This window comes from Lissotriton helveticus, chromosome 4_1 (assembly GCF_964261635.1).
Source record: "Lissotriton helveticus chromosome 4_1, aLisHel1.1, whole genome shotgun sequence".
NCBI classification, from domain to species: Eukaryota; Metazoa; Chordata; class Amphibia; order Caudata; family Salamandridae; genus Lissotriton; species Lissotriton helveticus.
Window position 1 is genome coordinate 1280022982 of NC_136063.1, and position 25552 is coordinate 1280048533.

Consider the following 25552-nt stretch of genomic DNA (forward strand, 5'->3'; position numbering starts at 1 on the left):
ATGACTGATTACCACTGCAAACACCTGAATTAAATTTATGGTGACAAATGAATGTCTTGCAAATAGGGATTTTCCATAGAACCCTGGAAGGGAAAGAAGAGACTTGTTCAACCAGAGTATTACATCCTCCTATCAACATAATTCAACGAGTTGCTCAGCAAAAAATCCCTGGGACTGCCTTGTGGTACTAATGTGTCCACACACAAACACTATGGTATTACTGATGACCTTTCAAATGTTTCATAACAGATCACTTCTCAATTGGAAAAAATAAAAACATATCTTAGACTGATCCCCCACACCAAAGCCATTAAAAGAACATTAAAATATAATAAAAAAACCTTAAAATATGTTCACTGTGATTAAGAGGGAGGAGCCCATCACTTCCTCTTCAATTTGGTTCAAAGTGAATTTTGTGTTGTTTTTCATAATATTGACTTCATTATTGAAGTGCATTTGAAGCTAAATTGTATGATATAAAAATGTGCAAAACAAGGTTAAAGGAAATCACAGGTTAACGTTAGAGAACAGATGGAAGGAGATTGACTTCTTTATGCTCGAAACCAAAAGGGGCACGATAGAGTCAGAGGCAAGGCTTGTGGCAGTTTCACTCTTTGGAAGCAACCATAAAAAAGATTGAATGCAGGGTGGAGTACAAGGCAGGAAGAGGGGACACTGAAGAGTTGAGATGCATAAAGCAGCTTAGTAGAAGGGATGAAGACAAGTCAACATCATGGTTCGGAGGGTGAGACCATGGTAGAAACTTAAAGATACAGTCAAAGCAAAACTGGAGTGAACAGGATGAGGACAAATTTATTATGTATTACGTATTACCTTAGGAACATCTTCAAAGGTTTCCGAGTCGTTTGGAGAAGATGGCCCATACATCAGGTCATCATCGGATGCCTGCTGATCACCTGAATGGATACTCCTCACTGTGTGGAAGCATACAACTGTAAAGAGCTTACTATCACAAAACATGTTACTTTATTTTAATAACACAAGAAAAGCCAACAAGAGTATGTTTTCTTAACTTGCCATTGTAACTGTGACAAAACAGGTACATTGAATAGTCTAAGCTTGCTGTAGAGCAAAATTAAGAAACCTACACAACCTTGCGCTTCAGTCCAAGTATCATTCTGTTCCACATTAATTAAACTTCCTCATTAGTACCAAGTCAGAACATTATAGGGCCAGCAGTGTAAGCAAATCAGTTTATAAAGGCACATCTCCATAAATGGAAGCTTATGGCTTTATATGGGTCAGGTCCTGCCAGCACCAAGGGCCGCATCTATAGGAGGGTGGGGTTAGACGGCACTCATCTGTGATTTCCCAACCATTACTGCGATATACCTAACAGAAGCAGAGGTGGCCCGAGTAACTGGAATTGAAAGCAATTCCTTTGGGTGTTGGAAGGAAGGGGGATATTGTGAACATTAAACATTTTGGAATTTCGTCAGCTCCTTCCCAGTGTGTGAGGAAATCTTGATGAAAGCTGTCAATCAGTGAGGTGCAAACATGCTTCAGAAACGGGCACGTGCAGGTTACTGGTGGCAGGCCTAAAGAGATAGTTCACCTGGGTGACTGCTGTAATGATATGTGTGCAATACCTTTAAGGAGAACGGTTCCAAAGCAGGTACGACAGCTTGATGGGCTCATGTGCCTCCTTCATTGTTTGTGTGTGAATGTGAGAGATCTTAAGATTTGTTTTGTTAGGCATTCAAACATCTGTGGGAACCTAGTTCCAAAGGAGCAGGGGCGTCCTAAAATAGAGGACACTGATGTACCAGTATGAGCATCTCAAGTCTAAGGTGCTACCCATAGAATGTATTCAGTACATGAAGGATGCCTGAAACCGATTAAAAAACTGAATGTGATGAATAAGTGAGGGGCAGCTACACATTAGCTAGCCATTTCTAAAACTGGGAGGTAGGTCGCAGAAGACTCAAATTAGCTTACTTCTACCTGAAAACTCTCCTCGAATACAAAAATATATCTCCAATCCCTCACCAGAACGGATTTTTAGGAAGTAAGCAGGCAGTAACAATCACATCTGCTAACAAGAGGCCTGTCAGTTGGGACTGTTTTGGTAAAAAGACGGCTGGAAATGATGAATGACATACATGGCAAGACTAAGTCTTAGCACGTTCTCTACTTCTGCAGGTAACAGACAAATGCAACAAGGGGTGTTGTATCCTGCTCCCACGCCCTCCCTCCCAGAGAGCCATTGGTTCTCAATGTACACTAATCATCCCCTTTATTTCTCCCCATAGGAGAAATAAAGGGGATGATTAGTGATTTAGGAATAGCCAATGAGAGGAGTGGTGCGATCTTCATCTTCCTGTTGTTTACCCTAAACATCCATCTCCATCCGGCCCACTGTTGTTTTCCCTCTTGCTACACTCCGGTCCATAGGTAAGTGCTCCATTGTTTGTTTGGGTGCATGTGTATACGTATGAATGTATGTGTATGTGCTGTGCTTGTGAATGTGTGGGTTGGGGTATGTGTGTGCATGTGTGCTTAAGGATGGGCAAGTATGTGTGCGCACCACATTGCCCCTGCAGTTTTACAATGAAGCAGCCAGGCCTTCCATCATTGTTCTACTGAACTTGGACACAAATAGATCAAGGTGACTGAAGAGCTAGACTCTTTGTAGAAAACATAGTTGAGAATAGCTGTGCACACAAACATTAAACATACCAGACACAAACACAGCCACACTAACTATAGAATCATAGGTTGGTTAATATGGCTTCATCTTTAGGGTCATAGGATTTCTCAGAGTATCCTGATATAGCAATCTGTCATGAACTCCATGACAAAGCCTGTTTATATTTCTTCTATTTTATTGTATGCTGCCTTGTAAACTCTCTCTTTCTATTACAGTGAGACGTTTTAGACACTGTAGAAAAGTTAGCTTCACGCCTATCTCAACTCTAAGCTGATATTTTCGTAGTTTATAATATGTTATGTTATGTTATGTTAGTAACTTTTATTCAGCGCACAGCTGCCCCAGCGAAGGGGCGTCCTGGCGCCTGATCCAGTACCACAACACAACAAATCACCGCTGAAAAGAAACACGATCAATCAACAGAGGTGAACAAATAGGTTTTAATCGCGCGTCTGAAAAGAGTCAGGCTATTAAGGGCACGGATGTGGACAGGAAGGGAGTTCCATAATCCAGCCGCCATAACTCGAAATGAACGGCCGCCCATCCTACTCAGTCTGAATCTAGGCGCACTCACTAGATGAAGAGATTCCGACCTGAGAGACCGCCTGGGAACATACGGGGAGACAAGACCTACCAAGGCAGGAGGTGATGAAAATTTCAAGATCTTGAATGTCAGACAGAGTGCCTTGAATTTAATTCTCTGTCTGACCGGCAGCCAATGAAGGGAGGTTAAAATTGCAGATACAGAGCACCGTCTCGGGAGGCCCACAATGGCCCGCGCAGCGGCATTCTGCACCCTCTGCAGTCTGGTGGCCTCGGCCTGGTTGACACCAAGCAACAGAGCACTCCCATAGTCCAGCCGAGAGAGAATCGCGGCTTGGACCACCAGTTGCCGAGTTGGGGGGTTGAAGAATTTGAGGACTGGTCTCAGTCCTCGCAGAATACCATAGCAGGTAGCTGCAATCTTCTTAGTATGGCTGGTAAAAGAGAGATTGGAATCCAGCCAGACCCCCAAGTTCTTTACTTCGGCCGCTGGGATGGGAGTCACCCCCAATTCAATAGGCCACCATTGATCACCCCACAGTTCCGCTTGCTTTCCTAAGATCAGGACTTCGGTTTTCTTAGCGTTTAACTGCAAGCAGTTAGTACGCATCCAATTCGCCACGGCTAAAAGCCCTGCGCGAAACCTGGGGGCAGTCACCTCAGGGTCCCCACTGAGTGTCACCGCCAGCTGCGTGTCGTCGGCATACGATGTCATAGTTAAGCCAGTTTGTCTGACGACAGCAGCCAGCGGTTTCACATACAGGTTAAACAAAGTGGGGCTAAGCGCAGAGCCCTGAGGTACTCCTAGTCCCAAAGAGTGGAAAGAGGACTGACCAGGTGGAATGGCCACTTTAAAAAACCGGTTCGAAAGGAAGGAGCGGAACCATTGAAGAGCTTTCCCCTCAAGACCCACTTCCTCCAGCCTCCGCAGCAGAATGTCATGAGACACCGTGTCGAATGCGGCGCTCAGGTCTAACAAAAGGAGCGCCGCTGTCTGCCCCGCATCCAGCACCGAACGCAGATGTTCGCTCATAAAGAGCAGCGCAGTTTCGGTGCTGTGTTGTGCGCGAAAACCATTCTGACTCTCGTCAAGAATATTATTGCGAGAGAGATGGGCAGACAAGATGGAATTTACGTGTGCCTCAGTGACCTTGGCGGTCCAGGGCAGGAGGGAGATGGGGCGGTAGTTCTCAGGTAACAGAGGGTCAAGACTAGGCTTCTTCAAAATGGGGCTGACCACTGCTTGCTTCCAGGAGGCAGGAACCACGCCCTCAACTAGTGAGAGGTTGATCAACTCCAAAATCGGCTCACGGCATAGAGGCGGGAGAAGGGTAATAAACTCTGGCTTCAAAGGGTCTAGAGGAGAGCCAGATTTGATTTTGAGGCTCAGAGTATCAAACGCCTCAACCGATAAAGCAGGTAAGGAGGACAGAGGTTCGCAATCCGAAACTCTTACAGCCCTGGGCTCGTCATCTTGCACAGATGGCAAAAACCCTCGGTAGATTACCCGCACCTTCTCCACGAAAAAGGATGCCAAGCTTTCACAGTGGGAGTCCGTGCAGATTGCTAGCGAGGTGGCCCGTTTACCCATCAGATCTTTAAGCACCTTGAATATTAATTTAGATGGGTTGGGGCTGTTTGAAAACTCAGAGGCATAATATACCGCCCGGGCGTGACAGATAGCTCTGTGATAGATCTTAAGCTGGGTGAAATACAGTGATTTTAATGTGGGCTCGAAGGATTTCCTCCACGCCCTCTCAGCTTGCCGGCAAGTTCTCTTGAGCTCGGCAAGGGTCTCATTATACCATGGGCTGCGAGTTTTAGCATGACATTTCGACCAGCGCATTGGTATAAGAGAATCAAGAGCAGTATGGACCCAGTTACAAACCTGTTCGTATCCCTGTTCCACATTCGACAGGATGCCCAAGGGCTGAGCCTCCAAGATTTTAACGAATTCCTCCATTTTAAGCTTACGCCAGTTTCTTTTCAGGGTCAGCCTGTCTACAGGTTTAAATTGTTGGTCATCCAGGGGACATGACACTTTAACCAACAGATGATCAGTCCAGCCCACCACCATCGGGTCAGATACCCTAGCCCGAACCAAGGTGGTAAAGAACGGGTCAAGGATATGACCTCCTATATGCGTGGGGGCGGTGACTAGTTGGTTCAGTTGCATGGCTTCAAGGTCCGCTATCAAGGAGCTAATAGGTAAAGAAGACGTCTGATCAAGATGTATATTCAGATCGCCAACGATGTTAAAGTTAGCATATTTAAAAGCTGACGAGTTGACCAAGTCAACGAGAGCGGCCTTGAAGACCGTGTCATTCCCTGGCGGGCGATAAATAAGCAGGCCACTAAAAGTGAACTGATGACTGACAGTGACCTTAAAAGAGGCGCTCTCGCACATCGGCAGATCAAGAGCTTTCCAATCCGCCGGGAAGCATGATTTTATCGCCATGGCTATACCTCCTCCTCTAGAAGTACGGTTCAAAGTAAACACCGTATAGGTGGAAGGAAAAGCCAGATTTATTATGGCAGAGTCGGTGTCCTGTAACCAGGTCTCAGTGAGAAAAATGAGGTCAGGTGAGTCCTTATCAATCATATCACGAAGGGACTGATGGTGCTTGACCAATGATCTCACATTAAGGCTCCATATACTAATTGCTCGCTCAGAGTAATCAATACGAGTGTGTGAAGTAGATCTTACAGTGGAGCACACCCCGATGGGGGAATCCAAAGAGAAACTGCCACAGGGACAGACATGAGGGCCCGAAAGAGGGAGCACCCGATCATGTGTACAAGCCAATAAACCGTCCCTAATGAAGAGGAGATCGGCGCGGTTGTACCTGAACGGCGCGATGGAATCCATGATGAGATGAGAGCAGAGAGCCAGAGTCCTGCGCCCGCACCCGCTACCTCGACGCGGACGAGCGCAGACGGGCAGGACTCTGGCACGACTCCGGCACAGCGCAGGCGTCACCACTGCGCGTCCCGCTGCGCGGGAGAGGACGACTTTAAATGGGCGTGTCAAAAGTCAGCTCGAGCGTGGGGACGCTCCAAGATGGCGCCCGCAGGAAGTAGTACTCACCCAACCTAAAATGGCGCCCACTGAAATCCACCCCGGGACCCGGACCCGCCAAATAGCGGTGAACGTTCCACAAAATTATGTTGCAAGTGAGAGGACTTGAGCCCAGACAAAAGCGGTGAGTTAAAAGCAGGGGATACTACAAATTAAAAGTAAAAACGAAATACAATAAAGGTACAGTTTTAAAAGTGCAGCGCACTGGCAGCGCGACCTGCGCAAATGCAGCAAAGGATCTAAGCAGGAAGCGCACGAGTCCGCCTTAAATAGGCGTGTCAAAAGTCAGCTCGAGCGTGGGGACGCTCCAAGATGGCGCCCGCAGGAAGTAGTACTCACCCAACCTAAAATGGCGCCCACTGAAATCCACCCCGGGACCCGGACCCGCCAAATAGCGGTGAACGTTCCACAAAATTATGTTGCAAGTGAGAGGACTTGAGCCCAGACAAAAGCGGTGAGTTAAAAGCAGGGGATACTACAAATTAAAAGTAAAAACGAAATACAATAAAGGTACAGTTTTAAAAGTGCAGCGCACTGGCAGCGCGACCTGCGCAAATGCAGCAAAGGATCTAAGCAGGAAGCGCACGAGTCCGCCTTAAATAGGCGTGTCAAAAGTCAGCTCGAGCGTGGGGACGCTCCAAGATGGCGCCCGCAGTTGGTTGCTGCAATGTTAAAGGGGAAGCTTACGAGGCACGCGGTGGCGGCGGCAAGATGGCCGCGTCCTAGAGGGATAATTTTTTTTTTTAATATATATTTTTATCAATTTTACACAAGAGTAAAATGTACATATCGGGTGTCAGTTGACAAAATATATTACAACCACGGATGGGAAGGCAGATGAGGAAATACATTACGGTCAAATCATCAGCGAGATATCAATACCAGCGTAGAGCTGAGGCAAAACAATACAATACAGATGACCATAAGCAAACCCCCACAGCACCCGCCCACCAGTAATAAAGGATATGCAAATTAGACATTCAACACCCAGACATGAAGAACAAAAAAGAGATCAGGAGAATACGCCACATCTCTTGTGAAGAGGGAAAAGAGAAATAGAAAGGTCATAGAACAAAATAAAGGAAAAATAAAAAACACCCCCGCAACCCCCCACCCTGCACCCCTGCAGATGGCTACGACCTAACCCCACTAGCAGCGTGCCTGTCGCCCCCTAAACTACACCCAAGGAAGGGAAAAGCTGGAGGAGGAGATATATTACAAAACGATACGGGCTCCCGGACTCCCTTCCCCCCCCCCCAAAAGCAGACATCCCCTACCGTAGTATTAGGCAGATCATAACAGAACAATAAACAAATCGATAGGGGAGCCACAGACAGGAGAAAAGGACCATCCCGCCCGACCCCCGGCGCTACAGAGGCAGCAAATCCCTTTTCGAGAACGGAAGTAACACCAAACCCAGACAATCAGGATCCCCTCTGGCCCTCGCACCCACGGACACAACCCAGCAGAGCCAAATGAAAGTCATTGCACCGAATTCAAGTCAAATTCAGCCCTGGCCCACACGATCCATTACACAGACCCCATCCATTATAACCGGGCCGCTACGATTCTTCATGCGGGCCCTGGCCAGTCGAACCGCCATCACAGCAAGAATATCCAGAAAGAGGATAGTGTAGAAGTCAACACGAAAGGAGTAATACCAGGATAGACAGTCACAAAGTCGAAATGTCAAATCAAGTTCACTGCCCACCAGCGATAAGTCAGCAAAGCGTTTTTGATCCTTCAGAAAGAAAAGAGGCGAGGCATTAATCCGACATTCACTGGAGAAGTCACTCTGAAGTACAGAAACAGTCACATCCAACTCGGGCGATATCGACACGGGGCAAACCACACAGCCAGTACTTTCAAGCTCGCTCGCCGCCATCTTAGGGTCGCGAAATATTTCCAAGTCCGATTCCAACACAGGGTCCTCGATAGCAATCGGAACTTGCTCCGCGGGTGAGGCATCTTGGCTCACAACCAACAAACGGTCGGAGTCCGGTCTCCGGCAATGATGATCAACCGGTCCCCCCAACTTCTGGACGGTGGCGGTGACGCGGTCGTGGAGCTCCCAAATGGCGGCCATTACTGTGCGTAGCGACGGTGTACTTTCAGCCCGCTCCATCGCCCCTCAGTGAGCGACAGGGCGGGTATCCGAACCCCGGAGGTCGACTGCTCCAGGGCCCCAGGCAAAGGCAATACAGATGACAACTGTTAGCTCTTCAAAAGCACAATCTCAGCACCGTCGCCGCCAGCGAGGAACCAAGCCCATCGACCCCGGGAGCTCAACGGGGTCTTCGGGAGGCGGATCCCCTACCAAAACAGTTTTTAAGGCGAGCCGCCGTAGTTGCAGGATAAAGCTGCCACCGGACACCATCCAAAATGGAAAGGAAAAAATGCCACTTCGGGAGACCGGAGCCACCCAAGTCCCGCGGCCGATGTTGTTCAACTTCAACCCGGCCGGGTTAGAACTCGAGGCCCCGGCTTCAACTTCGGGTTAGGCCGAGAATGGCACACGGTGTATCTCCCACAGTTGAGCAGCCAGAAATTCAGAGATTGCACCTTTAGAGTCAGGCGCACTTCAGCTGCACGGGAGTGCGGCGGGAAGTCAGGATAAAAGCCAGGATGTATGAGCCTTCGGCGGAGGTCGACGGAGCCGGGAGCTTATGCGGCCATCTTGGTTGCTAGCGTAGCTCCTCCCCCCTAGAGGGATAATTTTTGTGTGATTTGCTTTGCGGCCGCTGGTGCTTGAGGGAAGGTGGGTTTTTGATCATTCTCGAAATCCCTATTAACCCTGAGGGCACCTCGCGGCTGCCATTTTTAGCGCGAAAATGTCTTTCTCCTCAAAAACGGAGCTTCTTTATTGACTCTGCTCCCTCCAGCTTGGCAAAATGTGGATGTCTCGCCTTGCTTCAAGTTCTATCGCCCACATTTGCTTCACAGGTCCTTTTTTTCCACACAAAGCATGCCTTTCCCCTCATTTCGAGGCTTCTCACTAGCTCCTCACAATTATGCAGATGACGCATTCGAATTTTTTCTTCGAGGGGCACGCAGTTGACCATCATTATCTACAGGAACATCTTATTTTCCACATTGCTATATTTTTCACTGCGTTGTTCATTCTACAGCTATATTTCTACCCAGGGGATTTGGTACAGCTCTGTTCTATGGCTATTAGTGTGTACTTTTTCCTTCTAAAAGTGTAACTTCTACTTTTTTTCACGCACTGTCTAGCCATTCACAGAACTTATTCTAAAGGATACTTTATTCATGGTTTCTGTGAGCATTTCATCACTTTATGCCTCTGGACTTGCCTTTTTTGATAGATAACTCAGTATAGCTTGTTTCAGTGCCTACTTTCATCCTCGTGCTGCATATTATTTCTCCAAGATGGATCTCCCACAGACAAACAAAGCCCATGGTATCTCTGGAACTGTTCTGGAGGGCGCAAGGACTCCTCAACTAGTGCTAGTAAACGCCAGAAAAAGGATCCCTCATCTCAAACCAAGTCTCCTCTCCCCATTACACTAGAGGATATAATGGACGAACTGCGTTTTATTCGCCCATTTATATTAGACACTACTACAACTCTCCAGCTTTGAAGTCGATGATTGCCTGTTCTGGTCTCATACATCCTTGCTTCTTCAAGGTGACTTATAAGGACAGATCTTTCTCCTTTGAGGATCCAGCTGACCTTCGGAAATTTATCCATACTCATCGGGAAGAGCAGATGGAACTGAGCAAACGTTAATTCTTCCTTTGAGATGTTTCAGGTTCCCTTCTGTTTTGCTCTTTTGTTTTCTGTTCCCATCTTGTATTTAGGCTAACTGTCCCTTGTCTTGTCATTTGCTTCAGATCCATCAGTTACTGAAGTTTGTAGAATCCTGTCTTTACCCTTCGTGTTTTTATGATTCACACACCCCGTTGATGTTCCTCCATTTTTTCTGGTAAGCTCCCCCTTAATATCCTTTTTTCTATATTTAGTGTTTTTAGCTTGGTCCGTTTTCATTACCTTATCCTGGTTTATTTATTCCCTTCAGGTTATCCAATTGTATATTGTCGGCCCCGCCTTGTTCCCATCCCTGTGATGTGGCTGTCTTGTTTTCTCCTTTCCGCCCCCCCTTTTATTGTTTATTCTTCTTTTCTTGTGTATTATGGCTAAAGCCTCCTGGCTTTCTGCCATCTCTTTCTTTATTATTGTGGGGACATTTGTTCCCATCCTTCTCTCCCTTTCCATCTCTCCTTTCCTTATCTTCCCTTTCACTCTTACTTTTCTTTGGTCTTTATTACAAGGTCCTCATTCTCATTTCATTTTCCTTACTCTTTTGCTTTATTATGATACATTTACTTCCCTTCACTTCCTCTTCCTTGGCAATGTTTTTTTCAATTACCGGTTTCTACTCCTTTCTCTTTTTGTGATACTCTGCTTTTTTGTTCTCTTTTGCTTTCCTGTCATATCTTATATCTTCCACTGGTGGTGGTCACAAATTCTTTATCTCTATCACGCTGACATATTGTTCATCTTCTTCTCTCTGTTTCTTCTAACCTATCCTCCTTTTTCCTCTTATCTTAACTGTTCTATGCCTTTCCTCCTAATCTATCTACATTTCCTCATATGAGTGGTCTTCGCATTATTTCATGGAATGTTAAGGGTCTTCGGAACCCTATCAAAAAGCAACATATTCTATCCCATTTGGCTCGTTTGAAATGCAAAATAGCTTTGTTGTAGGAAACTCACCTTTCTTTGCAGGACTTATCTTCGCTACGTAAACAATGGGTAGGAGAAGCCTTTTGCTCCCCTGCTGTCAATCACAAAAATGGTGGTGTTATTTTATTTCACAAATCGTTATCTGTTCAAGTTCAAAATGACATTTCTGACTCTAATGGCAGATGGTTGTATCTAGATAGCATTGTTAATAATGTTCATCTTTCCTTTGGTAATGTTTATGGTCCCAACGGTGGGGATGTATCCTTCTGGAATGAGTTTTCCTCCCTTCTTTCTTCTCAAGTTGCTGTAGATTTGATTGTAGGTGGAGACTGTAATCAGCTCATGGACCCCTTTACAGATCGCAAATCCCAAGCACGATATGTCCCCAACAAAATGCAAAAATCATTTCATAGATCCATCTCCTCTAGAGGCCTGGTTGACTCATGGAGAATATCTCACCCTGATTCCTTTGAATTTTCTTTTTTTTTCCCAGTACACTCATCACATTCCCGTATCGACTACATTTTTCTTTCTCAACATGCTTTCCAATTTATGACTCATTCTGAAATTGGTTCCATTCTCATCTCAGACCATGCCCCTGTCATCTTAGATATGGACTATCCTTCTCCCTCTCCTGCCTCGCGTCGCTGGCGTTTCAATAATTCACTACTTCTCGATCCCCTTTTCAATACTCACTTCATACTTTTCATGGATGGATTATTTTGCAATAATTTAAACACCACTTCAGATTTTCCCTTCCTCTGGGATGCTTTCAAGGCCCCTGCCCGAGGATGTGTCATAGATTTTGTTTCCCGTAAAAAGAAAGAAGCACTCAGCCACGCATCCCGCATTCTTAAACAGATTAAAGATCTTGAACACCTCTATTTTACAACTAATTCACCCGATTCCTTATCTTCCCTTATCAAAGCTAAAATGCAATATAATAAACACTCTTGGTACTCTGCCTCAAATCTCCTTCTTAAATGTAATGCCAAAATATTCAGTGGACGCAATAAAGTAGGTAAATCGCTTGCTAACTATCTTAAAATTAAGAAACACAAATCCAAGATTGTTGTTATTAAAGACTCAGGGAATCTCCCATTCCTCGGATGCTGAGATTCTTGATTGTTTTGGTAAATATTATTCTTCCCTTTATACGCCTGACTCTAACCCCTCCCCTGTGCAAATTGACTCTTTTTTCCAATCTATCCCTAAATCCCCTAATGCACTTGTGGATCTTTCCTCCGTTGATGGTCCAATTTTAGAGAAGGAGATTGTTGATGCACTCTCTCTTCTACCCAAAGACAAAACTCCTGGCCCAGATGGCTTTACTGTGCATTTTTATCTTCACTTTAAATCAGTTTTAATCCCTCATTTACTTACTTTAATCAACCATTTCCTTGCTACTGGTGAATCCAAAGGTTCCTTTACACAGGCAATGCTCTGCCTCCTCCCTAAAAAAATAAAGATCCCTCCCTCTGCAAAAATTATAGGCCCATTTCTCTTATAAATACTGATTGTAAAATATTTGCAACAATTCTAGCTATCCGTATTAATAAAGTTATTCCCGATTTAGTGAATATATACCAATATATATCAATCTGGCTTTGTCAAAGGTAGGTCTATAACTGATAACTCAAGAACCCTTCTTAACATTATACATTTAGCTGCAAAGATGGATTCCCCCATTGCTGCCATCACACTCAACGCTGAAAAGGCCTTTGATCGATGGCACGGTTTTAGCCCCCCTATTCTTAAATATATTCAATTATTATATTCTGAACCAAAAACTTCTATTTGGGTTAATGGTGTACAATCAGATTACTACTCCCTTCATAGAGGAACCAGGCAAGGGTGCCCTCTCTCCCCACTCCTCTTTATCCTTGCCTTAGAATCTTTTTTGGAAAAAATAAGAAACTCTTCTTCTTACTCCGGATTTCAATATAAGGATGTTGAAATTAAATTTACTGCTTATGCGGACGATATTTTGCTTTATATCTCTAACCCCACTGTCTCATTACCTGCACTTTTCTCTTTACTTGACGATTACTCCATAGTTTCTGGCTATAAACTTAATATTGATAAATCTGAAGTCCTTCCTCTCAACAAGCTTTGCCTTTCTCATATGTTTGAAGGATCAGGTTTCCAATGGAACCACGGATTTATCAAATGCTTAGGTATTCTCTATGCTATACCACCAGAGAGACCATCAAAATAAATCATTCTGAAATACTTCAAAAACTCTCTTCACTCATAGAACGTTGGTCCCCACTGTTCCTCTCTTGGTGGGGCCGATTGGCAACTATTAAAATGATGTTACTCTCTATTGTAAATTTTTACTTCTCTATGCTTCCTATCTCCCTCCCTCATTACTTTTTTAAATCCATTAATCGTCTTCTAACGAAATTTTTATGGAATAATCGCAAAGCCAGAATCTCCCATTTTCGTCTCCAACAACCCAAGAATCTTGGCAGTGTTAATTTCCCTATTATCTCCGGTTTTCATTCTGCATTTACACTCAAACAGATTTGGCCATTACTTACTGATTCGTCCTCGTTCCCTCTAACAGCCTGGAGCTCCATAGAACTTGCACAACTCGCTCTCTTCTCATTTCTTACAGCTACCCGTTTAACTCAGCCTCCTACAAGATTCATATCCCCTGTTTTTAAACATTCAAAGGCACTAGCGCTTTCACTCTTCCGTTCCTGTTTCTCTCCCTCCACCCTTCATTCGATGACCCCGATTCGGTACAATAAATCCCTCAAGATCAACAACAGAGCTCTTTTCTGGAAAGAATGGATTGATAAAGGCATTTTTACCTATGACCACCTGTTAAAAGATAACTCTAAGATCTTTCCAAGATCTGTGAGACTCTTTTATTATCTCTACCAAACACTCTAACCATTTCCTTTCACTTACACATACTCTTTATTCCACTATCATTTTCGACATTCCCCCTTCTGACGATGCTCTTCCCCTTTCCTCCCCACCAGACTTTAACATTCCTTTTAGAGCCTCAGCCATTTATAAGCTTCTCTCTCCCTCCCCTATTGAACGGCCCAAATATAAATTAGAACTTTTATGGGAAGCGGACTTAGCCCAAGAATTTTCCCTATCAATTTGGGATGCTCTCTGGTCCAAGATACACACAGTCTCCAGCTCTGCTAGTACCACACAGACGTTCTATTTTTTCTATAATAGGCTTTTTTTTACACCCTTAGACCTTTATAAATTTAAATTACTAGACTCCAAAAAATGCTGGTCCTGCCCCTGCGATCATGGTGATTTTCTTCATATGTTTTTTCAATGCCCAGTGGTCGAAGCTCTTTGGTCCCGTATTTGGTCAACACTTAATATCATTTTTTCCACTGATACCCCCTTTGAGATTGTACATATTTTTCTGGGTGGATCCTCTCCCATATGGAATGTTCAATGTAATGTTCGTAAATTCATTGACCTTTTCATAGCAATTTCCTTTCAGATAATCACCACTAACTGGAAAGACACTTCAAAAATTGCATATAATGCTTGGTGGAATCTGCTTTGTCACCACCACAGACTTGATCGTGCTTATGCCACAACTGTACCGTTATTGATCAAAAGAGATTTGTTATGGTTACCTTTAACTGATTATCTCTCTAGACATACCAGTTGATTTGTTTCTTGTTTCTTTACTCTCTCTTTTCTTCTTGTTATTAGATGTACATAAGTATAGACTTTGAATTTACCTTTGCCTTTTTCCCCTCTCCCCCTAATGGAAAATCACCCACAAAAGCTTAGTTTATTGGTATAGTTATATACCCCTCTTTGGGGTTAGTAGTTTAATTATTATTGTCTGTCAAATGTTTCCTGCTTTTTAAAAATTATTTACTTTTGTAATTATGTTTTACGTGGTTTTATCTTTATGCAATAAAGCTTTTTAAACAAAAAAAAGGGAAGCTTACAGCACAGGCTACGATTTTGACATGTGAATTTATTTGAAACATTCATTGCTATATTCATTTTGTCTTATCAGGATTTAAGTGTGGCCAAACTTGTAAATATAAGAAAAGATCAGCAATCAGATGCCAGAAACCCCAGTTTTTGGCCGTAGTGTGGAGAGGCGTTGCGTTGGAACTCTCAGGCCAAAGGTCACGCCGGTTAGCTGGAAACCACCCTTGATATGAGGCTGCTCCAGGTCTCGAGATTAGAGATGGCATTGCTCATCATTTAAACAGGCAAGGGCTGTGGTTGAGAATAAAAAGTGCTAAATCTATTAAAACAAGCATTTGCAATGCAACGGTCTCGGGTTTAGTTAAGCTTAAGCAAATCTGTTTGTAATTGGGTCGCTTTTAGCTTTGCTTTTATTAGTGTTTTTTAAACTTTTATGTACATACTATGCATATGTATGTATATGTATGTATGCATTAATATTGGTATTTATATAGATATGCAGTTGTTTATATATGTTTATATCTTTTTATATATCAACCAGCAAATTGTCCTGTCGCAACGGGAGCTCTGTTCCGGTGGGTGCACGCGAAGAGACCAGGGCAGTGTCTCTATTTAATCCAATACAAGAAAAAAGATCGCGGCACACTTCTTGGTTTAACGCAGTTGTTTATTCAAAGTGACAACACCTCCTACGCGTTTCGAACCGTAGTTCCTGCTCACGGTAGTGATAGTGATTAGTCCCTTCTCACTTTCCTCATTTATATCATTACACACCCCTTTATTTATCTGGGGCATGATGGTACTTGTAGTTATACATATTGTCACTATGCATTACATCATGCATTCCAATATGTGGGTTAAGCACAGCAACGAGGAGTGTTTATGTTACTGCATTGGAAAGCGTGCCTATTTTTAAAGGATCCTTCGCTTCCGTGACGTTCGTGATGCACACGTGCGTATTAAATCAGCCAACATAGTACCTGATGGTTGATTTAATGCGTAACTTTAGACTGAATGTCTGATACAATTCAGGGCTGAGTGCCCTACGTCCCCGTTGTTGTCCTATATCCCATATTGTATATTTGCATGAGGTCATTTACTGTGAGTTACCATATCCAATATGTTCGGTCTGTCACTAAAAGCAATTAATTACTGATTTGCCTAGAGTTTGGAGAGTCTAATTGCACTATTATAGCAGACGTGCATTTTACAAAGTTCATTATTATTACTGCATTATAAATGAACATAAAGTTCTTCGTCGCCGTTGAGGCCAGCTGGCTGCTTGGTTTTGAACCTTATGATTAGTTTCGATTCCAATCGTCTCAATTTTTGTGTACGGTTACCACCTCTTTCATGTTGTGGAATACTTGCCATTCCAAAAAATTTCACATCTAGCCAAGTTTTTGTTTCATGATTGGCCATATGTTTTGCGATGGCCTATGAGTGGTCACCATTTTGGATTGCACGAATGTGTTGCAATATTCTAGTTTTGAGAGAACATGTCGTGCTGCCTATATAGGCTTTGCCACAAAAACATTGTAACATATACACAACGTACGACGACTCGCAGGTAATACTGGTCCTGATTGTAAAGTTTTTGCCATCTGGATCACTCAAGTTCTTAATGTTTTTTCCTATCTTGCAAGCCTTGCACGTTGGACATTTACTGAATCCTTTTTTCCTCTCATCCAGACAAGATTCTGTTTTTTTCATTACAAAATGACTTTGAGTGAGTTGATCCGCAAGGTTAGGAGCCCTTTTATATGCTATCAGTGGATGATCACCAATAGTCATTCCTATGTCTGGATCTTTACGTAAGATATGCCAATATTTCATCAAGGCTTTTTGTATTTTATGACTCTCCTTGCTGAATCTTATTATCAACCGTGGCTGTTCCTCCTTTTGATCTGCATTCTGTAGATTTTCCTCTGTGGGTCGGTTCCTTTGTTGGTCCTTATTTACAAGAGTATCCGCTCTTGTTTTAATACGAGCTCTTGTTTCACATGCTTCAAGATCCGTTATTTTGTATCCTCTTTGTTTAAAGCGTTCCTTAGTCTCTTTAAATTTCTTCTCCATTTCAGAGTCCTCCGAGCAGTTTCTTTTCATCCGTAATATTTCTCCATACGGAATGCTCTTTTTTAATTTCTGTGGGTGAAAACTCAGACCATGAAGGAGACTGTTTGTCGCTGTTTTCTTTCTATAGACAGTTGTTTGTATTTTCCCATCCGATATATACACTTTTGTGTCCAAGAAATCTATCTCTTTGGCGCTGATGGTATATGTAAATTTAATCCTACATTGTTATTGTTGAGGACTTCGAAGAAAATGAGGAATTCTGCTTCAGTTCCTTTCCACAAGAGAAAAAGATCGTCAATAAATCGTAGCCAAAGGGCCACTTTGGCCATATGCTGGTCGTTTTCCTCTCTCCAAGCCACGCTTCTCTCCCACCACCCCATCATGAGATTGGCGTAGCTTGGAGAGAAGGAAACTCCCATCGCCGTTCCACAGCATTGTTCATATAGAATTTTATTGAACAGAAATACGTTGTTATGCAGGCACATGGAGATCATTTCCATGATCATTTTTGAATGTTCTCTCTGCATGATAGGTTGTTGATCCAGAAAATATCTAATCGCTTTTAATCCGATGTTATGGTCGATGGATGTGTATAGTGATATCACATCGATTGTCACCAAAAGGTAATTCGGTTGCCATTCCGTATCCATCAGAATACGCAAAAAATCACCCGTGTCCTTGATGTAGGAACTCAATGTGGGCACAATTGGAGCAATAAAGTGATCCACATAACTAGAAACATTTTCATAAAGACTGCCACAGCTGGAGATTATTGGGCGTCCTGGGGGTTTATTAAGAGTCTTGTGTACCTTTGGCAAAAAGTAGATTGTCGGCATGATTGGATTCTCGACCATTAAAAATTTCTTTTCTATCTCAGTTATCAATCCTTTTGAGTGCCAAGTGGTTAGTTTGATTTCAAGTTCCTGTTTCATTTTGTCTATGGGGTTCTTCGCAAGTGCTTTGTAATTCTTGGTGTTACTCAATTGTCTGATTGCTTCCTCCACATAATGTTCCTTTTCCATTACAACAATGTTGCCGCCTTTGTCAGCGGGTTTGATCTCAATTTTAATGTTGTTTCTCAGACTTTGTATTGCCATCCGTTCCCCTTTTGTTAAGTTCTCTTTTTTGTTATTGTTGTTGGTCTTTTGCATTCCTTCAATATCACTCATTACCAATTCATGAAAAGTGTCAATTTTATTACCAGGAGAAAGGATCGGGCAAAATTTTGATTTGGGTTTGAAGTTTGTAGGGCGGTGTTCGTCTGTGGTGATGCCCATTTCATCTAGCACCTGGGTGTCAGGTATTTGCGTATCTTCGATCTCATTTGCTAACTCATAAGCAATGCGTAAATGTGGCATTTCAGATGTTGAGTGTTCAGGCATCCGATCTGATGGTATTGATTCAACTTGGGTTTTGGTTGTATTCATCGATTTTTTGGCAAAGAATTTTTTCAGCTTGAGTTTCCTCGTATATTTGTAAAGGTCAATTTTTGTCTCAATTATGTCATAGTGGGTTTCAGGGCAAAACGAGAGTCCTTTATTCAGTAAACTCATTTCATTTGATGTTAGATTGTGTCTGGACAAGTTGATTACTAGATTTGGAGTTTCACTTTGTATTATTTTCTTGTCACCGTTCGGGCCCTCAAGTTGTATCTGCCCCCTTCTTCGCTTGAACTTGAAATCAAACTAACCACTTGGCACTCAAAAGGATTGATAACTGAGATAGAAAAGAAATTTTTAATGGTCGAGAATCCAATCATGCCGACAATCTACTTTTTGCCAAAGGGACACAAGACTCTTAATAAACCCCCAGGACGCCCAATAATCTCCAGCTGTGGCAGTCTTTATGAAAATGTTTCTAGTTATGTGGATCACTTTATTGCTCCAATTGTGCCCACATTGAGTTCCTACATCAAGGACACGGGTGATTTTTTGCGTATTCTGATGGATACGGAATGGCAACCGAATTACCTTTTGGTGACAATCGATGTGATATCACTATACACATCCATCGACCATAACATCGGATTAAAAGCGATTAGATATTTTCTGGATCAACAACCTATCATGCAGAGAGAACATTCAAAAATGATCATGGAAATGATCTCCATGTGCCTGCATAACAACGTATTTCTGTTCAATAAAATTCTATATGAACAATGCTGTGGAACGGCGATGGGAGTTTCCTTCTCTCCAAGCTACGCCAATCTCATGATGGGGTGGTGGGAGAGAAGCGTGGCTTGGAGAGAGGAAAACGACCAGCATATGGCCAAAGTGGCCCTTTGGCTACGATTTATTGACGATCTTTTTCTCTTGTGGAAAGGAACTGAAGCAGAATTCCTCATTTTCTTCGAAGTCCTCAACAATAACAATGTAGGATTAAAATTTACATAAACCATCAGCGCCAAAGAGATAGATTTCTTGGACACAAAAGTGTATATATCGGATGGGAAAATACAAACAACTGTCCATAGAAAGAAAACAGCGACAAACAGTCTCCTTCATGGTCTGAGTTTTCACCCACAGAAATTAAAAAAGAGCATTCCGTATGGAGAATTATTACGGATGAAAAGAAACTGCTCGGAGGACTCTGAAATGGAGAAGAAATTTAAAGAGACTAAGGAACGCTTTAAACAAAGAGGATACAAAATAACGGATCTTGAAGCATGTGAAACAAGAGCTCGTATTAAAACAAGAGCGGATACTCTTGTAAATAAGGACCAACAAAGGAACCAACCCACAGAGGAAAATATACAGAATGCAGATCAAAAGGAGGAACAGCCACGGTTGATAATAAGATACAGCAAGGAGAGTCATAAAATACAAAAAGCCTTGATGAAATATTGGCATATCTTACGTAAAGATCCAGACATAGGAATGACTATTGGTGATCATCCACTGATAGCATATAAAAGGGCTCCTAACCTTGCGGATCAACTCACTCAAAGTCATTTTGTAATGAAAAAACCAGAATCTTGGCTGGATGAGAGGAAAAAAGGATTCAGTAAATGTCCAACGTGCAAGGCTTGCAAGATAGGAAAAAACATTAAGAACTTGAGTGATCCAGATGGCAAAAACTTTACAATCAGGACCAGTATTACCTGCGAGTCGTCGTACGTTGTGTATATGTTACAATGTTTTTGTGGCAAAGCCTATATAGGCAGCACGACATGTTCTCTCAAAACTAGAATATTGCAACACATTCGTGCAATCCAAAATGGTGACCACTCATACGCCATCGCAAAACATATGGCCAATCATGAAACAAAAACTTGGCTAGATGTGAAATTTTTTGGAATGGCAAGTATTCCACAACATGAAAGAGGTGGTAACCGTACACAAAAATTGAGACGATTGGAATCGAAACTAATCATAAGGTTCAAAACCAAGCAGCCAGCTGGCCTCAACGGCGACGAAGAACTTTATGTTCATTTATAATGCAGTAATAATAATGAACTTTGTAAAATGCACGTCTGCTATAATAGTGCAATTAGACTCTCCAAACTCTAGGCAAATCAGTAATTAAGTGCTTTTAGTGACAGACCGAACATATTGGATATGGTAACTCACAGTAAATGACCTCATGCAAATATACAATATGGGATATAGGACAACAACGGGGACGTAGGGCACTCAGCCCTGAATTGTATCAGACATTAAGTCTAAAGTTACGCATTAAATCAACCATGAGGTACTATGTTGGCTGATTTAATACGCACGTGTGCATCACGAGCGTCACAGAAGCGAAGGATCCTTTAAAAATAGGCACGCTTTCCAATGCAGAAACATAAACACTCCTCGTTGCTGTGCTTAACCCACATATTGGAATGCATGATGTAATGCATAGTGACAATATGTATAACTACAAGTACCATCATGCCCCAGATAAATAAAGGGGTGTGTAATGATATAAATGAGGAAAGTGAGAAGGGACTAATCGCTATCACTACCGTGAGCAGGAACTACGGTTCGAAACGCGTAGGAGGTGTTGTCACGTTTGAATAAACAACTGCGTTAAACAAAGAAGTGTGCCGCGATCTATTTTCTTGTATTAGATCTTTTTATATATGTATGTGTATATATTACCTACTGGCGGTCGCCAGTAGGTAGTTATAGTTAGGACCTAGTTTTCATAGGAAATCCTCAACATTCTATTGGGAATAACTTTGGCGCCGGTTGAGGAATTTGCTTGTAATTTTCCCAAATTTAGGCCAGCTCCGCTCCGCTCCTTCCCTGGAAGATTTGGGGGGATTCGTCATGCGGGGGCCGAGAAAAAAGGGGGGTCCCAAAACGTGTTTTCCCCATGTTAATTTCCATAGGACGTTCAGACACGGCTACAGCCCGAACCGCTGAGTGGAATTACACCAAACTTTGCAAAATTGTAGGGACTGGTAAGCAGAAGTGCCTTTTCTATATTTGGTGAAAATTGCTCCAGTGGTTTTTATGAATATTAACTTCAATTTTTTTTATATATCTATAGGCGCGCTTCGAGCGCTTACCGGTAGGCGTACCGGGGAGCGCACCCGGCGCGACACGAAGTGCGCGAGCGGAAAGCTGATTGGCTCTCTGGTGTCTGTCAACATTCTAAACAGTCCGGAGAGTCCGCCATCTTGTGTCTCGGTAGAATCGAGACACAAGAGGTCAAAATAAAAAGGGGGAAATGATTAAAAGGGGGTAGGGTAGAGACCCCCTGCCCCCCTAGGTTTTCTGAGGGGAGCCTAGAAGGACCCTGAAGGGCAAAAAAATGAAATTCTTTTTGTAAAAATTTTTGGTGGGGTAAGAGCTGGGTGCGTTCCCATGTACGCTTGCCGATACGCTTACCCTGAGCGCACGTCATGGAAAAACAGTTAAAAAAATTAGAGTAATATACGAATTTAGAGTGCTTAGAGGTAGGGTAGCTCTGAAAAGAGCTGTTGTGTTATGTGGGTGTTTTTTGTACCTACAAGTAGGTACCGATGCAGAGTCTAAAATTCAAGAGGAAGACTCTATTCCCCTCATCTGTAAAATGTACACCATCTCTCCTATAGATGCCTTGCATGTTGTAACGCAAGTAGTTGTGGTTTATGGAACCCATACCATAGTCTCTGAGGAAAGCAGAAACAGATGTATTCATATGTTTCCTTGCTTTCTCAATTGGTTGGACCAGTTCCATTTTTGCCTTTGGCATATATTAGAATATACCAAGGCAGTTTTTGGAAAAAGTGACATCAATTGCCCAAAGATGTCCTTTAAAAGCATTTCCAGACCTACCCCAGTCAAAGTGCCCAGGTCATTTCCACCACAGTGCACAATTATGAGGTCAGGGTGTGGTAGATGCATAAAGGATTTTACCAATGGTATCAATTGGTGACATCTCAACCCTCTCTGGCCAATCCACATAATATCCACATTTGGTAAATCAAGGTTGGGAATACCTCAGTTTGCTACATACTTTTCACTCCAGTGAACAAAGCTATGACCCACAATCCAGACTTTTGGCATCTTGAAGGTAGATGTGGTTGTACTCAGATGGGCTGTGGAAATGAAATGGCAGTTTGAAAGTAGGAGTTATGAAAAAAAAGTGGTTGAGATTCAGTGCACTTGAAAATTAAGAAATGATTGGTGGTTTCTTTTAATTCTCCACTGAAAATTAGGATGCATGCTTTTGTTTTTTGAAAGAAGTAATTCTAATGGTTGAGAAAAAGTAATTGAAAGAAACATTGCCCATGATTAGCTAGTATATTGAGAGGTCAAACACCCTTGCTGGATTCATTTGCAACATAGTATGATGAACTTTTCACCTGTGTGTTGAGTTAGGTGGGAGTTACCATGGTAACAGGCTGAATGAGACCTGGGGGATGGGTGAATTTAATTTTAATTTAGTTGCGGGTTTCTAAAGCGCTAGAATAGACTCCCGAAGGAGTATCTCTGCGCTGTAGACCGCTGGGGAACCCGTCCTGGCTTTCCCTGTGAGATGGTCCCTACTGGGTATTTCCAAGGTAAAACCAGGCATCCCCGGCGTATGTGGGGGGCCATTGTGGAGATCCCTGGTTAGAGTAGGCACCGAGGCGAGAATTATCGAGTCCGCAGACGCTGGTCCATGACCCTGCCGCGACGGGAATTGAACCCTGGTCCCGGGCCGTCCTCTGCTTCCGGGTCTGCCGCCTCTAACCAGTGAGCCACACCACTCCACTGAATATTATGTGAGTTTGAAAGTGTTTAAATGTAGAACCAATTAAAATGTCAGTTTGGTTTTGAAATAGTGTGGGAAGAATTTTGATTGGTTAAGTCCAGGGATATGTGTGAAGAATTACAGGGAATCAGGGCCATTTGTGGTTGCAGTGTTTAAGGTGCATTTCAGAGATTTTGCTTAAGAAAATCTGGTGTGTGTGACTGACACTGTTCTAAATCTTCAAAAGCATTTTTAAAGGTGAGTAATGATTCATTGAATATAGATAGAGTGCTGTATGCACTATGGGGAAGATTAAGAAGCATATGGGGCTTGTTTATTCTTGCATTGTGTCTCATGTTTCTATGTATTGCTGGCAAAAAAACGAATGGTGCATATTGGAATTGTATTTTGAAAATGAGTCGGGTTTCTTTCTTGTAATTTAGTGATCATTTAAATTGGCTGTGCTCTGTGTGTAAAACGATTTACTATGCTACATGTTTTTTGGTAAAATGTGAGATGGTGAGATGGTATGAGCACAAACACACATATTACATGCAGAGACAGACATGGTAGATTACATGTAACATCCTGGTCATGTGCTTAGATCACACTGTGTGAGTCAAGCTTGACTTTAAATGAATCTGGGTGATTAATTTGCTTAGTTGGTGTTTACAAATATGGGAATACATGTATTCTTGAAGTCAGTTAGGCTTTAGGATATGTACTAGTAGAGAATCTTAGGCAGCATGCCTGTCTGGCCTCTTAGTTCCCAAATAGGCTCTAAGCTGTGCAATAAAGATCCAGGGTGTGCTGTTGAAATGAATAAGGAATGTTGTGTCTTGCTTATATATATATATATGGTCTGTTTTTTGCCAGTAGAGACAGTGAGATAGTATGAGCAGAGACACACATATTGCATGCAGAGACAGACATGGTAGATTATATGTAACATCCTGGTCATCTGCCTAAGATCACACTGTGAGTCAAGCTTGATTTTAAATGAATCTGGGTGAATAATTTGCTTAGTTGATGTGTTTATAAATATGGGAATACATGTATTCGTGAAGTCAGTTAGGCTTTAGGATATGTACTAGTAGAGAATATTAGGCAGCATGTCTGTTAGGCCTCTTAGTTCACAAATAGGCTCTAAGCTGTGCAATAAAGATCCAGGGTGTGCTGTTGAAATGAAAAAGGAATGTTATGTCTTGCTTATATATATATGGTCTGTTTTTTGCCAGTAGAGACAGTGAGATAGTATTAGCACAAACACACATATTGCATGCAGAGACAGACATGGTAGATTACATGTAACATCCTGGTCATGTGCCTAAGAGCACACTGTGAGTCAAGCTTGATTTTAAATGAATCTGGGTGAATAATTTGCTTAGTTGATGAGTTTAAAAATATGGGAATACATGTATTCTTGAAGTCAGTTAGGCTTTAGTATATGTACTAGTAGAGAATCTTAGGCAGCATGTCTGTTAGGCCTCTTAGTTCATAAATAGGCTCTAAGCTGTGCAATAAAGATCCAAGGTGTGCTGTTGAAATGAATAAGAAATGTTATGTATTGCTTATATATATATATATATATATATATATATATAGGTCTGTTTTTTGCCAGTAGAGACAGTGAGATAGTATGAGCAGAGACACACATATTGCATGCAGAGACAGACATGGTAGATTACAAGTAACATCCTGGTCATATGCCTAAGATCACACTGAGTCAAGCTTGATTTTAAATGAATCTGGGTGAATAATTTGCTTAGTTGATGTGTTTAAAAATATGGGAATACATATATTTGTGAAGTCAGTTAGGCATTAAGATATGTACTGGTAGAGAATCTTAGGCAGCATGTCTGTCTGGCCTCTTAGTTCCCAAATAGGCTCTAAGCTGTGCAATAAAGATCCAGGGTGTGCTGTTGAAATGAATAAGGAATGTTATGTCATATATATATATATATATATATATATATATATATATATATATATATATATATATATATATATATATATATATATATATATATATATGGTCTGTTTTATGCCAGTAGAGACAGTGAGATAGTATGAGCAGAGACACACATATTGCATGCAGAGACAGACATGGTAGATTACAAGTAACATCCTGGTCATATGCCTAAGATCACACTGAGTCTAGCTTGATTTTAAATGAATCTGGGTGAATAATTTGCTTAGTTGATGTGTTTAAAAATATGGGAATACATGTATTCGTGAAGTCAGTTAGGCTTTAGGATATGTACTGGTAGAGAATCTTAGGCAGCATGTCTGTTAGGCCTGAGAGTGAGATGAGATACAGGCACAGAGTGAGATGAGACACAGGCACAGAGTACCCTTTAAGCTAAGAGATGCAAACTGTGAGCAGACACAG

At 42.4% G+C, this 25552-nt stretch overlaps 1 protein-coding gene across 1 annotated transcript in view; it reads right to left on the reverse strand.

Moving 5' to 3' along the window:
* SYCP2L (synaptonemal complex protein 2 like) overlaps positions 1-25552 on the reverse strand; it is a 1302345-nt gene that overhangs the window by 478059 nt on the left and 798734 nt on the right. The window contains exon 31 of the mRNA XM_078685781.1: positions 835-935. Within this exon, the coding sequence (XP_078541907.1) occupies positions 835-935 (101 nt within the window). The remainder of the gene's footprint in view (positions 1-834; positions 936-25552) is intronic.